Raw genomic sequence first — 17,178 nt, forward strand, 5'->3', positions numbered from 1 at the left:
TAACGAGTCCAGTTCTGAGCAGACCCGCGCGCCCCGTTAATGACGCACTTTCATAAAGTAAATTAAATAAATAAATTCGATTCTTTCCCTCACTGAATTCCCGAGGGGTCAGCGCGGCGGCAGCCAGAGCCACGTCCCGGGGTGAGGGGGTGAAGAGCGGCCGCGGTCTGCCCGGGACTCGCTCCCGGAGCCGGCTCTCTCGGTGGGAAACGGTGCCGGTGATCCCGGGCACGGCACCGCCAATCTCTCGAGCACGGTCTGGTTCCTCATGGCACTACCTGCACCTTTCCTTCCATAGCTGCCGAGCTTCACTTTTCCCAATTATTTAATGAGCAAAGACCTTGGGTGAGGTGCTGGTGTGTACTGGGAGCCATGGAGCGAGGTACTGGGGCCCACACAGTGAGCAGCGGGGCTTGGGCTGCAGCCCAGCTCTGGTAACCATGGCCAAGGTCAACTGCAGATCCCCCTCCAGGGACTGGGAGAAGGATGTGTTATATATATCTATATATATATGTATACACCTAATATCCCACCTGTATGCACACAGTGTAGACTGATGGCAGGAAACTGCCTACACATCAGCAGAACCTGCTCCAGGTTTGGATCTGGACTCGAATCCGGATTGAGCCCCCAGCCCCATCCAGAGGCCGTGCAGGCGGCCGTGGAGCTGCTGCACACCGAGGCGTGCGGGGCCCGGCCCTCCCCGGCTCCATCTGCATCTCCCCCGCGGTTATCCCGGCGTTCCGACAAACCTGTTCTGTAAATAGCACAAGTCTTTCTCCCAGGACTATTTCCTGCAAGATTTGTCTCTCGTTTATTCCAGCACACAGACTGATTTCAATGTATATATATAATCTCCTGCCTCTCATTTATCCCTGCCTGCCTCCCGCCCGCCTCCAACCTCCTTTTGTCTCCCTCTTTCCTGGTGAATCCATTGCCAGCCTCTCTCCTCGCAAGGAAAATTAATGACTTATCGCATCTGCTGCCACTGGAGCGGTTCTTACCCTGTGGCAGCGGCAGACACGGCTCTGGTGTGAGGTGCAGAGTCATTGCGGAGGGTTTTTGGGGGAGAAAAATGGTTTCTCCTTCCCTCTCCAGCCTGCAGTGCTTGGCTTCCCAGAGCCAGGGGCTCGCCGGGAGATGCGCGGTGCCGGGGGGATTCGCTCTGCTGCAGGGAATGAGGGAGAGGTTTTTACTCCTCCCAAGATGCTGAACACAAGGTGTGGAGAACCAAACCCCTTCCTCACTCCAGATCAGTGCTCAGGCTCTTGACCAAAACTGCCAGGCCTGGCCCCAAAGAGGAGAGGGAGACAGGCTGCTCTTGATAATGGTCTTGACCTGGGCTCCACTTGGAGAGCATCGCTCCTCTTCTCATCAGAAAAATAAAATCATGTTTCTTTTGCAGAAAATGGAAAGGTTTTTACCAAACAGGGTCACTTTTCCCTCCCTTACATCTGAAAACCTCTCACAGAACTGTGGCAAAGGCTTCTTATTGCTTATTTTTTCCAATATTCCTACATGGAAAAAAAGAAGATGAGCTGAAACAACCCCTACACCCAGCCCCCCTTCCTGCCCAGCTCAGGGGCTTCAGCTGTTTCAGAGCCTTTTTACTCCTCTGAACAGACCCCTCAGAATTAACTCCTCACCTGCCCCAAACCCTGCACACAAATAAACCAGCGTGCGGCAGGACCAGGCACACGGGAGCACGACTGAGGTGGGGACGTCCAGACAGCCAGGATGAAAATATCACCCACCCTTTCCACGTCTGCCAGTTGTGATCCTTCAGAACAAACACTGACGAGCTAAGGAAACATCTTGGGGTTTTTATTGATTATTCCATCTGAAGGGACACTGGCACTCCTGCAGCATTGTCACGCTCCAGAGCACTGAACACACCCAACCGTCCCCTGCGTCGCAGGTTTGATGCAACTGAAAAACACTACCTTTACAAAATGACAGGAAAAGCATTAAAACTTACCCTAATTAGCTAAAAAACCCCCAAAGAACTAATAACATTGCAGTTTAACATCCATTTTTAAATAGGTCTACACATAAATAAGTGTTAACGTAAACATGCTCCATGAAATCTGAAACTGCAGGATTTCTAGGAAAAAGGATTTCTTCCTGAAGCTTACGTGGCTCTTCTAGGGGTGGTGGAACTTCTCTCTGCCTGAACACATGAAAACGAGGCTGGAAACAGTAGCTTCCTAGACCTTAAAATATCAAATAATAAATATTTTGTGAAAGGAATATTTTCAAATATAATAAAGATTTGATGAAGAGATCTTAACAGACTTCTCTTCCTGATGGTGTTGGATAATTAACACACACAAGCCCCATTCAGAATAATCAAACCTGCAAAGCTGATCTCTCAGAAAGGTTTTTAAGGACTTCCATAAAATCCTTCACAATGGAAATCTCTTCTGCAGAATATGTATTTTAGCTATATTTTATTAACAGAATAAGTCACTGCTCATCACATAAACATATATATTAAAACCAAACATGCTAGGGAGCGCCTTGGTAACTGGGACATGGCAGTTCTGAGAGGTGCTGTAAAGGGAAGAGCGCTCTGCTCGGCCACCACTTTGACAAGATTTGAGGCATTTTTCTAGGAAATCTATTTACTGAAAGCTTTAGAATAAGATTTATTTTTATTTGCTTCTCCAACTATTACCTGATTTCAGTGAGCGTTGAACATTGGGCCGAGGGTGGCTGTGATGTCAGCGAAGGGAGCGCTCTGCTGAAGCTCAATAACCAACTGCTTCTTCAGAAAGAGAAAAATGTAGAACTTGGCCGCAGCTTCTTTCCGGTTGTTTTTCCGGCAGAACTCCCGTAAGCTGAAAGAACACACGCCTGATCTCCTCAGGTGCTGCGTGAGGGAAAGAAGAAAATCAGTCAGGTCAGCTTCTCTGCCAGTAAAACCAGATCTTGTCACGTCTGAACTGAAGGTGCTGCTCGTCGGAGCGAATATTCTCTGCTCGAACGCCTCAAACAGGTTCCTCTCTTGGCGTCTCTGTAAGTGGCTCTTAACATCTTGCTGCCCTAACATTGCTCACACCTACGTATGTTACTAAAATCTCCGTGTGCCCACAGTTCCTGTGAATTCTCCTGGCTTTCATGATTCAAAACAATCAAACCCATTGCAGGTCCTGGTGTTCGGGTGTGGAGAACCAGCTACACCACGGGCAAGTTCAGTCAGAGCTGCCCGGGTGTCAGCACCGCATGGTTTTAAAGGCTGTGCTTACACATAAGTGTTTATTTATGCACCAAACCTTTGACATATGTTCACATAAACCGACTTTAAAACAAACCAAGAAGGCTGTGAGGTCAGACTCCAGCACTAGGGAAGAGCTAGGCTTGGACCTGAGTTTGGTGGGTTTTGTGGACCAAACCCATTCCCCACACCCTCTTGCCCATGATCGGATTCCTCCATCACGTTCCTCCATTCTCCATTCAGCCACTTTGGATTAGAGAACTGACCTGAAGGAAAAGAACTGGTTTGGGGTTTTTTGCTGTGTTTTTTCTACTCATCCCCAACCAGACTGATGATAAAGCACCAAAATGCTTGTCCAAGCAAAAAGGAAGGAACAGCACTGAGCTGTTTGGCCAAGAGTCTGGACGTTGAGCATCAGGATGCGGTGCTGGCTCCTGTTGCCATCCTGTCGATACAGCGGATATTGTACATTACAGCTTCACCAGTTCTACAATCATTTCTGTGAGAAAAGCAGAATAACCCTTCCCTGATGCAAAGGCTACGCTCTCTGCTAAATTTCAGGCACCTTGAGAGCACCAGGGCATTAAAATCTCTTAAAGAAGGTGTTACCAGCTTTCTTTTTACCATAACCCTCACTCATTTCCCCAGCCTTCATCTCAGAAGCAGCTCAGGCAGATGAGCAGCCAAATGCTGGCAGCCTGCAGCGCTCGGCTGAGATCTGGCAACCTGTTAGCAGCCAGGAGCTGGGTTTTGTAGAGCTACTCCAGAGCATACTCATAGGAGGAAGAGAGGAAGGGCTTAGCATTGCAGCAAACACTGCCGTGGAAGCAACATTCAAAAAATTCTAGTGATTTGAGCAGCTCTGGGAGAGGACATTGTGCCAGGCACTCAGAATCCTGGGTTCCTACATAAATACCCAATAAAACAGGGTTATACACTGAGTGTGAGAGATCAATACAATCAACAGTGTGAGCAGGAGATTTCCTGACATGGTCCAACTGAAATCAACACCGGGTTTTGGCATCTAATGACAAAATCCAGCACTGGTACCTGTAAAGTTTTTAATAACTGAAGAGTTCTTTTGCTCCACCTTATTTCTTCACTGTCCTTCCTGTTCTTTGTTAGCTCCTGGAGAGGAAATAGAACAGAAGGTTAGACAGCATGTGTAAGGAGTCCCACACCATGATGAGAAAAAGGACAAGAGTCCCAGCCTAATTGAAAATCCAACTGGAGCTGGGTGTTTTCATGGCCATACTCAGGATATCTGGGACCTCTGACACCTCTGTGGTCATACTGGGCTTCATGAAGCTGAGAAAAGAACATGAACTTGATGTTCTTTCAGCTACAAAGAGACAGATCAGGTGCACCAACATGTCAGGTACTATGGAAATGGTCCCAATGAGTGCTGGGGAGGCAGCTTCACAACAAAACACTGTTCTGCATGACTGGGATTCTGATGGTGTTTTTCAGGGTCAGGGGTCAAAAAGGATATTTTAAAAAATTGGCTTTAGATTTTGGACTTAGCCTCTGAAGTCGACAGGAGAAGACTGCCCTTGTTTCACAGTGTCCAAGTATCCACATAGCCAGTGAGTTCAGAAACAGTTTCCTTCTTACAGGAAGAAAAATCTCTAAATGAGGTCACAGACTGTACCCTTTGAGTGCTGGAATACAGGTACCCCTGATTACCGAGCTGTTAAAGATGTTGATTGGCAAAATCTGTACTAAACATGATGTCAGTACAGCAAAATTCATTATATTCATGATAGAACAAGAGGCTATGGTTATAAACTGGACAAAAGCAGACTGAGATGAGATCTGAGGAAGAAATTCTTTGGTGTGAGGGTGGTCAGACACTGGAACAGGTTGGCCAGAGAAGCTGTGGCTGCTCCTCCCTGGAAGTGTTTGTGGCCAGGCTGGATGAGGCTTTGAGCAACCTGGTCTAGTGGAAGGTGTCCCTGCTGCTGGCAGGGGGGTTGGAACTGGATGAGCTTTAAGGTCCCTTCCAACCCAAACCAGGCTGGGATTCTACATTCATGGCCAGAGTTGTCAGCTTCACGCTCCCGTACGTTGGTTAACTCAGCTTGCTGCGCTCCAGCTTCTTGGCCCAGTGAATTGTTCACCAGCGAGGAGCTCTCGGAGAAAGCCGTTCCATTCTGCTGCTAGAACAGAAAGGATGATCAATAGACATTCTGATTTATGCACACAACCTAACTCTCAATTATGTAATTCTGCTCAAAGAATCTATTATAATAAATGTTTTCCAGAAATTATTCCACCATGTCTCTTCTCACAGAGGAAAGGACCTGGCTGTGGTATTGATCATACAGCTGGGTCTACAGCCATGGGCTCAGTTCAGGCACAGGCTCTACAGTTTCTGCTGCTCTTAGGCCCAATTTTGTCATTCTTTTTTCAACTTTAATAATCCTCATATTCTCTAAAGAATGCCCTTTCATGTTAGCCTGGATAAAGATGGCAAAATACAGAATTTGTTATTGCTTGAGTATTTCCTCAATTTGAGATGCAAAAGATAATCATCTTTATAGAGGATAAAAATGATCTCTTTGGTACCAAGAGGCTATATTTCATATTAAAGTTCTGTTCATACTTTAAAGTCTAGTCATACTTTTAAAGTCTAGTGATTAGACTTTAATCTATATTGATTATCAAACCTTTTAATTAATAATTAACTCATGGTGAGAATCTTCCAAAGTGCCTATAAATAAACTTTCATGACACCAACTACTTAATGCTGTACAGGCTGCCTCCAGCATCCTTTCCAAACCTATATTAGTCGTTTTTAAAGTTGTTTTACATGGAACCCTGGCATAGAATGAAACCAATAAATACATTTAGGTCTCTAAAACGATGGAAGCTGCTCACTATAGTTTCACCACAGTTGTCACCAGTTTCATTTCTGTTATTCTGTGATGCCAACATAACCGAATCATTTCTAACTTTTCTCTCAGTCTCTGAATGAGCTGACTCCTGCAGGTAACTTGGCTCTTCTACTGTCAGCATCTCTGTATTAATAAAATAACAAGGTTTAAAGGAAATTACTGTGAATTGTTGTCCTTAAAAAAAACAAAGAGAGAGAAAAATCCCACTCTATTCTAGCAATCTTTGAGAGCAAGAGCCAGAATGAGTAAATATAGAAAAAATGTCATTCCCAATAAGACCACAGAAGAAGAACAACCTTCCAAGAGAGTTTTTCCTCTCTAAAAGTTGACCTTTATGGACTTGCAGGAGGTGGTTTTGTTGATTAACTTCTGAGGCAGAGAGAGGTTATATTTCTAGCAGAGTAAAGGAGTGAAAGCAGATACATGACCTTCCCAGGAAATCTAAAATGGAACAGTTCTTCTGGTTTGATATTAACCAAAACACAATCTTCAAGCTATAAATACAAGTTATTTACATGAATTTGGAAATTTGGAAGGTGGTTTGACTAAACTCAGAATAAGTGGGAAGTTTGGGTTTTTTTAAAAAACAATAATTGCAGTTTAGTAGACAATTAGAGAAACCAAAGGTGAAACCAAAAATACCTCCTTATGCCACAAGGAAGAAAAATACTTCCATTTCATTTCTGATCTAAGGAACAGCAAAGTACTTATAAAAACAAAACTTTTTTTTTTTTTTTTTAATAATTAGCAGCCAATTTAATTAACATTTAAATTTTTTGGCCTTTGATTTGTGGAACACTGCACATAAACACTGAGCATGTGTCTCTCAAACCTTATGTAAAACAGAATATATTTTCTGACAGGTAATTCTGCAACAACAGAATTGAAATATTACCTGTGGTATCTTGCTCTTTCCTTATTTCTTCCATTTCAGACTCTCTCTGTATTCCATTTCTTCTCATCGTAAATCTGGGACTCTTGAAGCATTTTGCAAACAACTGAAAACAATTATTTTTGTTTGCTTTCAGAAGATCATCTCAGATTATTTGCAAGCATGAACACAAAGGTATGAATATGAGCTGTACATTAATTACTGCAACCTACAATTCAGAGAGTTGAATTTGGTATTCTGAAAATATGCCTTTTTTTTAAATTATTTTTAAGTAATAATTTGGCAGTGAACTCCATGAAGAAACACCCTAGGAGCAACTTGGATCATTTTTCCTTGAAGCCAGCCAGTAGGGAGGGATGAAAGAAACACCTGCAGTTCTCTGTGTGTGGATTTCCCTCCCTGTGTACTGCTGGGTGAGTATTTTTCATCCTCATAAAGAGGGAGTTGTAATTCTGCACCTCGACTCTAAGTGGTGAAGCTGTGCTGCTGTAATCACCCGGCCTCCTGGATCCCTCCAAGCTCCACAACAGAAAAAAACACACGAGGCTGCTGCACAGAGCATACACCACATCTTCCTGTATCACCTCGTGCACACGTTGATCTCTTTATCTTATCTCCAGCTCTAAACTCACAGCTTCTTTGAATGATGTGACAGATACTACGTGGGGACATGAGAGGCTTTGATAGATCATATTTCTATGAAACAAGTACATCTTTCCAGTGCAAAAAGAGCAGCGAGGTCTGGCCCACCCTTCTAGCCAAAGTGATAGAGTGATCAGGACCCTCTCGGTCCTCTGATGGGATTTCCAGCTGGCAGCTTAATCTCCAATTGGCAAAATCCAAAAGAAATTGGCATACCATGTTTCCAAAGCCATTAACAATATACAAATAATAATGTTTAAGCCTTATGTACCTTTAAAGCAAAGGCAGAAGATGTGGTCTCATGTTGATTACAGAGCAGAAACAAACCAGAAATTAACAAAGCAAAGTAGAAAGTAGGAAAGAAATTGACAGAAATCCACAAAATTGTGTATTAGTGTACAACCAGTCGGGTGCCAGGGTGTGAAATGAAACATCAGCTCTCCAGTTTCTTTGTCATTTTTCACTTGTTGTTGGAGTGCTGGAGATTAAAGCCGTGAGCTCTACAGATAGTTATTCTGATGAAGCAATTAGTGGGGAGTATGCAAATAGTCATCAGGTATCCAACTGAACAGAAAACAGTACTTCCAGGGATGCTACACACCCGCAGTTTGCTCGGAGTTCACGTAAAACCAAGCCTGCAAAATCTCTCCCAGTTGGATCCTGGATGTACAACAGCCCCGTAACCTACACAGCGGTGTAAAAACCTACAGGGAATGGATCTTTACCATCTGCAGCGCGGCGTGAACCACGGGCTGCGTGGCGTGGGACAGGAGTTTATCCACACCTCCTGATTTCTTCCACATCATTGTTTTTTTGGTTGGAGGTGCGAGGTCTAAAGTAGCCAGGATGTCTGTGCAGTTGTTAAGTTGGTTGTATATAATGTTGCAGCTGAGTTCCTTCTCTACATCCACAAGCAACTTCCTCTTTCTTTTATTTTTTTTCCTCTGGTTGACAGCTAAATTGAGCAAGTATTTAAAAAAAAAAAAAAAAAAGAAAAAGAAAGAAAGAAGACTAATAAGCTCTATTCACAGAACACTTCAGCACAAAAAAAGCACTGTGAATCAAATGGACAGGCTGCTGACCTCCTGAAACACTGCACCGACTTGAAAATCAAAGTACAAGTGCATGAGCTATTTCTCCAAAAGTTTTCATAAAGTCTATTTTTTGTGTTCTTACTCAGGAAATTCACCTACGTTTAACTATGGAAGATCTCTGACTATTGTACTAGAGAACCAGGAACACGAGGACTTAGGGAGAACACGTGATATACCAACCAGACTGAATAAGCTATCTTTAATCCATCAGGAAGTTAATTGTTCCAAGAGCTGCTGATGTACTCAACAGGTTTCGTTACCTCATAATTAATATCTGTATTTGCCAGTTTAATCCTTTAGCAATTTAAGATGCACAGAGTAAATGCAAAGGAGAGTCACAGATTTGTTATCCAGCCATAACTGCCTGTTTTCAAGCTGGAAAATTGTAGGATTCTCAATATTAGTGTCAACATGAACTTATGTATTTGCTAACAGCCACCAAGGTGACAGATGACATTTAGATTTACCCACGGCAGAAAGGAAACATTTTGCTTTTTTGGATCTTATTAAAGTTAAAATTTCACAAAGGAAAATTTTACAAAGTCCTGGAAGTTTTAAGATTGTTATTTTACACATAAAAATCACTGATGTGTCACTAGCAATAAAAGTTCTTCAGCTGAAACTTTATGAAGAGGCCGGGCTCGCACTGCTAGAGCTGCAGAGCAACAGAACTTGATTTGGTACGTGAAGGAAACTGTAATCAGAGATTTGGGCAGGTCAGATGAATAACTTGATATTGGTTTTGTGTAATAGTTACCATAAAATAGAACTCTGACAGCAGGAGCAGATGAAATCTAAAGTGGGAATAATCTGCTTTGCAAATATTTGCACTAACAAGAGAAAAAACAAACCTAGTTAATGCAACCACCCAGCAAGAAACTGGTCAAGTTCTGACCTGTATCATCAACCGGCTCAAGCACAAATCCTTCCTCTTCTTTCAAGAGAAGGGCTGTTTCATTCATGAGGTGACTGACTTCCTTAACGGTGGTGTCTGCACAGTTGGACTCAACTGTAAGAAAACCCAGCAAATAACTCAAAGAAAAAAAAGTTTACAAGATGGAATAATGTCCCACTCTCATAACATAGAACAAAAAAAGATCAGAATTAGAAAATTATGATTTTGTCTATAATCTCACAATCACTTTAACCAGTAATAACTGGCACTGCTGCTGCTCATACTTGGCACTGCACACTGTCCTCTGCTGTATGACCAGGTGGTGAAACAGGCTGAAGACTCATCTGGAGGAAAACCCACCTGATGAAAAGTGTTTAGTGGGGAAAAGTGTTTCATTTCCATACATATCCATTTCCAGTTCCAGGCAACTGTGTGGCAGTGTGGACATTGCTGTCAACGTAAAAGGAACAGTAGTACCTGGACTAGTGCAAACTAGTGTTTCCCCTTAAAGCTGTTCCAAACTGGTCACTTTTAAAGTAACAGTGTGATGGGGGTATAATGGTTTAAGATATAAAAAAAAAATTCCAGAAACACTTTTCAAAAATTAATTTCATTGCTATCAAATTGAAAGACAACCAACACCACCTTTATGAACTACTAAAGCGTCATTTGTTGCTGAAAGATGAAGCCAGAAATACTGAGAGGTAAAGCTCAAAGTTACAGCACATCCTTACTCAGTTTCTTGTCCTCTAAAGTGACATCACACTGTCTAAGCAGCAGGGTGGATCAACAGCGTGTCCAACAGGATGTCCTATAAAAGTGTTTCTAAGCCATGTCAAGTTCCAAACCTGGAATCTCTAGGTCAAATGAAATTATATCTAAAATGGTGGGTGAAGCACGTTAGAAAAAAAGTAAAATAAAGGAACAAAGGAAAAAGGCACAAAGCTGAACATGAGTAACGTGAGGTATTAACAGAGGAACAGAGGGTTTGTGTGGGGAAGACGGAGCAGACGCTGCAAACTCACTGGCTGTGCCGTTCTCTGGCAGATCTTGTGACAAAGGATGCTCCTCCTCCATATCAACAATGTCTTTATCTTGGCCATTTTGTTCATCCCTCAACAGGATTTCTTAAACACAAAATGCACAGTTTTAATCATTCTAAGCCTTAGCAGTCATGAAATAACCCAGCAAAGCCTGAAGTTACTTATTGCAGGTTAATCCTGTGCAAACAAAAAGCTCAGCTTCCAGAGACAGTTGACGACACGGCTGCCTTCAAGAGTACAAAAAGAACATTAGTCTTAATTTGGAGATTTCCACCTTTTCTTTGAAAAGTAGGATATTGATATTGTTTAAAAGGTATAAATCTATAAACATTGACGTCAATACTCTAAACCATAAAGATGTTGAAGCTACTTTGCTGCCTTTTTTATTATAACAATAAAGATAAAAACGCTGCAGTATTTAACTTTTGAAAATATAAATTAAATTGTCAAACATTAAGTATAAATTGAGCACCTTTAGTGCTAAAAAATTGAAATTTCTTTAATACATTTTTACTTGGCAATGATCATAGATTTAGTGACAAGTAGGAAAAAAAAAGAAATGAAAACAACAACCAAAAAAAATAGTATTTATGTTTGAAAACAATCACTTTCACTCTGTCTTGTTTGTTTTCCTATAAGAATAAAAATATTTGGAAAGAAACTGACTCTGTTTATCTGTGGCAAACCTTACCAATCATATCTGCAGCATCCTCCTCGTCTCCAAAACAGTCGTTCTCAAAACAGTAACTGTCTGCCTGCGGTGCAGACTTCTCTCCATTCACACTCCCAGAGTTGTGATCAGCCAGGAGACTGTTACTGCTCGTCAGGATGCTGACATCAGAGCCGCTCTGTTTTCTTAGTGCATCTGCTTCTTCATCTGGATAAACACAGAATTTCTGATGCTTCATCTGCATGAATTTTTGAAACATGTATTTATCCATTTCCTAATTTTTCTAATAATTTTTAAAAGATTGTAAGATATCCCATACCTCAAATGGAAAAAAATAACAAACTATTTTAGCTGATTCAGTAAAAATCAGATGTTGAGTTTGATTCTCAGTCTCTGATATTGTACTATATTACTTAGGCAGAGTACTTACACACAATGTAAGTGTAACACAGTATGACAAGCCAACTGGCACAAGCACAAAACAAATGCACTTTTAATAAAAGTGGAAAGGACTCAGCCTGTACAAAATGTTGCAGAAAACACACTTTTCCTTATGGAATATCTCTAATTTCTCAACTTCTCTCACCGAAGTTTCTATCACAGAGAAGTATATTGCTTTCGTAATCCTCTGTTAGTGTGATGTCTTCAGCTCTGCTCTGATTCAAGGTAAAATGTTCAGCAACATCAATGGCACTGATAGAAAAAAAATTATACAAAATATAGAGTGAACTGAACTGAAACCCACTGACCATTTAGCTGGAAGGTGAAAATTTGCTTCGAAACAGTCTTCAATCCTGACATTTTCTCATAAACCCCCAAAAGCCAGCTCCTGTTTTCTATGGCATCGAAAGTACCCGGCTGATCCCCACTTCTCCACAGAGAGCAACTCTTTCCCAAAGCTATCTGCATTCCAGCCATTTAAGATTTTATTGATAAAATTCACTGCTTTGATTTTCCTCTGAAAGCTAAAAATAAGCATATGGGAAACAGGTGGTTTATGTTCCTTAAAACTGACACCTCTAAGCAAGTAGCCAGCTGCCTTCTTTGCTAGCCAAAGCTCCTACACAATCTCCAACGTACGTTGTACAGTGGAGACTGAAGCTGCAGTAGCCACGTAGCTGGGGACAGGTCCATGAGGAGGGGAAAACATTTGGTAACTCAGCTTTGAAATACCCCCAGCCCCTGGAACTCTGTGAGCAAATGATCCAGATGTACCCTCAGAGAGCAAGCCCCTCAAGAAACAGCAGGTAGAGTTGTAAGGATGAGGGAAGCACCCATCCTCATCTTCATATTTCCTATTTCTCTACTCTCTTCTGACAGTAAATTTGGGCTTATGTGAGCTTGTCACATCCAAGCCCCATTATCTACCAAACACTTGTCACACAGAAGGCTTCTAATGAGTGGAACACCATCATCTGTGAGGGTGGTCAGACACTGGAACAGGTTGCCCAAGGAAGTTGTGGCTGCTCCTCCCTGGAAGTGTTGAAGGCCAGGCTGGATGAGGCTTTGAGCAACCTGGTCTAGTGGAAGGTGTCCCTGCTGCTGGCAGGGGGGTTGGAACTGGATGAGCTTTAAGGTCCCTTCCAACCCAAACCAGTCTGGGATTCTATGATCTGTAAATCAAACCACACAGACCCTTTGGGCAGGCAGAAAAGGCACGTTTTACAGAGTTAGCACACTGAGGTACTGGAATAAATAACATTACATCATGGCTGTACTGACAAAATACTAAACACTCACGGATCCCATCAAACCGTTTTTCTGCCGAGGTACAGAGGACGCCTCAGTGGAAGCCTGTTGTCCTGGACCTTTGGAGCCATCAGAAACACGTCTTGGCCTCCTGCTTTTTTATCAGTTTTTCTACATGAATGCTGATTCGTGTCAGAAAAGCCAAAGCAATTCGCTGGCTTTTCATCAGGAGCCAAGCTGACAACTGCTGATAAAATCCCCCAACCCAAAGAGCAGCAGAGCAGAAATTAAAGCCAGTTACTCAATGGGACAATACAACATTGTGAGGTTACTAGCCAAAGCTTCCTTGGTCTTACAACAGGATTTATACTTTTATATCTGCTCTTGAGGTCTGTAAGTTGTTTGCAGGCTTCACTCAATTTAAAATTAGAAAACCCTGAAGTCTAAGTTCTATACATTGCTTCATTGTAAAGGTCTGTTGATTAAACGGACTTTGAGGAATTCTACGAAAGCACAATTCCTGTCACTGCAGCCTTGTAAAGCTGACTCAGAATTCAGAAGAATTCAGTTATCAAATCAAAACAATTCCATCTGAGTCTTGATCAGATAACAGCAAGGATATATTTTGCTTCTGAAAACATTAAAATAATGAATAAAAACTAGGGAAGCATTTACTTTAAATCAGGCAGTGGCGTTTCAAAATCATGAAATTCTTCAGGTAAGGTAATGGACTGATAAGCAGCTTCAATGTTCTCTTCTGGAAGGTCAACAAGTCCTAAAAGAAACAGACAACATAACAAAATAAGTATGAATAAAATAAAAGTAATGGTTCAACCAAGTACATATAATAAGACTATAAACCTGTCAGGAAAGTGCTGCAATTCTAAATCACAAAAAGGCAAAGCTCAGGCACTCTGTCAACGGGACTCCAAAGTGGAATTAAAATCCTTAATTTCCATGTACTTTGGAAACCATATTTTTACAGACAGATGCAGAAGAGTATGCTGCTACAGGGCCTGAAATACTGTAAATGCATTGGGTTTATGAACAGCTACTTTAGGTCCCTGGAAGATTCTCACAGCTGACATTTAGCCAGGAGCCTTTCACACCACTTCAAATGAATTATTGCGTTTTCTTTTCCTCTCCAGTGTCTGTGTAACACTATTCTCCAGCATCAAATAATCATGAAGTGAGACTGCAAATACTTGGTAATCAAAGAATCCTGGAACAACTCAGGTGAGGAGGGATTTCTGAAGGTCACCTAATCCAACCTTTTGCTCAAAACAGGGTTAATTTCTAAACCAGGTCACTTTTCACTATTTCTGTTCATAGAGATTTCACAGCATCCCTGACAGCCTGTTTCAGCATTTTACCACTTCCACTGAGAATTTTTTCCCCCCTTATACCTAGCTGGAGTTTCCCTTGCTGCAGTTGTGACTGTTGTCTCTTGTTTTTGTGCCATGCAGTCCTCTATAAGCTACTATAGTAACTATTAAAAACAGATAGTACAGTGTACTTAAGTGTTTCTCCTGGACATTTCCAAATATTAACTAATTAATCACAATTGTCTCCCTGACAATAATGTAGAGGAGGTATTCACTAGTCTGCAAACACACCAGGGCACACAGCATGTCAAGGCTGGCAATAGATGCTGGTGTCCTGTTCTTAGCCTTTTTTTTATTATTATTATTATTTTTTTTAGACAACAGTGCCTCCTCATTTGCTGCTTAAGGAACAACAAACGTACAGCCCGTTGGAAAAGGATCCAGTCAGCTCAGCTGCCTTCTCGGTGGCTACATGGCTAGAGCTCAAAACACGCTGTCAGATCTGGCACTAACACACTGTTAGACATGTTGTTGGTGTCATCAGAAATTAAAATTAATTATCTAGCAACGGAGGCTGAATTCAAGCTTCTTCTCATAAGACCACTGAAGATACAGCTTCTTTTAAAGGAGTTAAAGACCTGAAATGGTATTAAATTAAGCCATTCGGCCCACATCAGCAGCAGGCACTATTATGCTCAATTTCCTTTGGGATCAATAGTGTGTATTTAACAAAAAACATCCAAAATTAAATTTTAAAATGAGAGCTGTAAAGGGGACAGATGGAAAAATGTAGAATTCCACACATACCTGGGCGAAAGGCTGCCTTCATTTTTGTCAAAGCTTCACTACAATCTGCCAAGAGGTACTTTGCTTTCCTGTGGTAAATCCGCACCACTCCCAGGAGTAAGTGTCCAGAGGTTCGCAGAGCTATTGTGAACTTTGGAGATTTAAAAAAAGTTGTTCAGCAGTTAGTATTTTTGGTAAAAACATTAAAATGAAAATATTACACAGCAATAACAGAGTTCTTCTAAAATACACCAGTACAGAGCTCTACAAAATCCAGCAGGGCTTCGAACTGATACAGAGCATTGTAAACAGAAATAAATTTTCAGAACCATGAAATTTAGTTACTTCTCTTAAACATTGTCATGCCAAAGCCTGAGTCCTGAACTGATCCTCTTACTTTATCTAAAACATCTCACATGACTGCCAACAAACCGCATAACGCATCCTGAAACAGAAAGTAGCTGCACAGATTCTAGTGTTTGACACATTTGTTATTTAAGTGAGCAGACACCACACCAGCTATGCCTTTATTTATGCAAATAAAGGCCATAATTATGCCCTTATTTATGCAAAATCTTCCTGCACTGAGCACACTCAACCTGGTCATGCTGATGCTAGACAGGACAGTGTGCAAGGGAAAATAAAGGGCACTTAACGAGTACCAAAAACACTTCCAAATAACATCACGATAATTTTAACAACATTGTTAATCATAACCCACGCAAGACAGACAATGAAACCAAATATCAAACAAGTATTTTCACAGAGATAAAAAAAAAATAAATCTGCTTGCATGAGCTGGACACCTTGGATCTCCTGAGCCATCAATTAGTGACAGTGCAAAGTGTTCCTCACAGCTCCCCTGGATGCAACTGCACCGGCGAGGCCAAGGACTGCGTCACGGGTACCTGACTGCCTGCGTCTCTGCTTGAGTCACATCTTCTCTGTGATACACAGAGGAGTTCAGCCTCCAGGACTGTCTATAAAGAGCTTCTCATAAACATTATGTATGCTTAATTATATATTTAACGGCTTATAATGGGGGATCTGGAAGAAGTTCACTGGAAGTGGAAGGATGGTTACAATATGTCAAAAGTTATTTATTATAAGATGGGCAAAAGCATTCTCCTCAAATGGCCTGTGTGCAATTTCACAGCAGTTTTCTTTGTCCCTTGACTTTGGTTAAGCAGCTGACTATTCAATCGTTTTGAGACAATTTCCTCAAATAGAAGCATTTCCCAAATTCTGTTGAACAATACCCATAGCTAGTACTCAGATTTTCCAAAAAGAGACCAGTGCTAACACATCACACCGATGGGCTCGTGTTGCCTTATGAGCAGCTCAAACCCACGTGCCGTGATCCCTTGGCCAGCGGTGCCCACAGAGCACTCTGGAGCTCTACCAGTGTGCAAAAAAACCCCAAAAACATTTGAATATTTTGTGGTAACATTTTCTTACACTGTACATAAATGTACACCACGGATCTCCAGGAGTAAAACAGCAAGTAAAGTATTTATATAACTGTCTTTTAATGGGATGGAGATTTTTACCTGAGTGAGAACTGCATAAAATCAGAGCAGTTTACCTCACACTGGTTTTGAAATAGCCACAAATTTCTCCTACTAAGTCAATCTCCACAACAGCAACAGTCCCATTCCCTACCACAGATGAATACCTCTACCCCAGCACTTACCAGAAGACACCTCATCATTTAATAGCATACCTTTGGTGAGATGATCTTTTCAACAGTTGTCTCTAAATTGCACTCAAATATATGAGTCTTGGTGAGCTTCTTCTCCCAGTGGGCAGCAAGCCAGATCTTGGCCAACGGCCCACGCTTGTTGACCAGCAAATGCATGTAGAACATGGTGCCTGGGCCCATCCCCTTCCAATGGGAGACGGATCCTGGGGAACGGAGAGGGATTTAGCGGGACCTGAGGGGATGAGGGGATCCAGTTGGGCACTGAGGGGACAGGGAGGATTTAGCAAGACCTGAGGGAATGGAAGGACCCAGTTGGGTGCTGAGGG

The 17,178-nt window shown here is 41.9% G+C and overlaps 1 protein-coding gene across 1 annotated transcript; it reads right to left on the minus strand.

Moving 5' to 3' along the window:
- Nucleotides 1-2,683: 2,683 nt before the first annotated feature.
- Nucleotides 2,684-17,017, minus strand: RAD21L1 (RAD21 cohesin complex component like 1). Its single transcript, XM_010171474.1, has 13 exons — nt 16,874-17,017; nt 15,172-15,301; nt 13,715-13,814; nt 11,937-12,043; nt 11,372-11,557; nt 10,663-10,764; nt 9,638-9,751; nt 8,374-8,603; nt 7,010-7,112; nt 6,098-6,237; nt 5,284-5,373; nt 4,268-4,345; nt 2,684-2,872 (listed from the first exon to the last, which is right to left on the minus strand). Exons 1-13 carry the CDS (start codon nt 17,015-17,017, stop codon nt 2,684-2,686), a joined length of 1,713 nt encoding a protein of 570 aa, XP_010169776.1.
- Nucleotides 17,018-17,178: the final 161 nt, after the last annotated feature.

This window comes from Antrostomus carolinensis, unplaced genomic scaffold, assembly GCF_000700745.2.
Source record: "Antrostomus carolinensis isolate BGI_N321 unplaced genomic scaffold, ASM70074v2 scaffold45957, whole genome shotgun sequence".
NCBI lineage: Eukaryota > Metazoa > Chordata > Aves > Caprimulgiformes > Caprimulgidae > Antrostomus > Antrostomus carolinensis.

Excerpts from the sequence above, each read along its gene's own strand:
- RAD21L1 (XM_010171474.1), bottom strand. The coding sequence starts at position 17,017 with ATGTTCTACATGCATTTGCTGGTCAACAAGCGTGGGCCGTTGGCCAAG. Across the intron at positions 12,044-13,714 it reads ACGCCACTGCCTGATTTAAA|TGCCATTGATGTTGCTGAAC; the intron begins GTAAATGCTTCC and ends TTTTTCTATCAG. Across the intron at positions 8,604-9,637 it reads TGAGCCGGTTGATGATACAG|CTGTCAACCAGAGGAAAAAA; the intron begins GTCAGAACTTGA and ends TGCTCAATTTAG.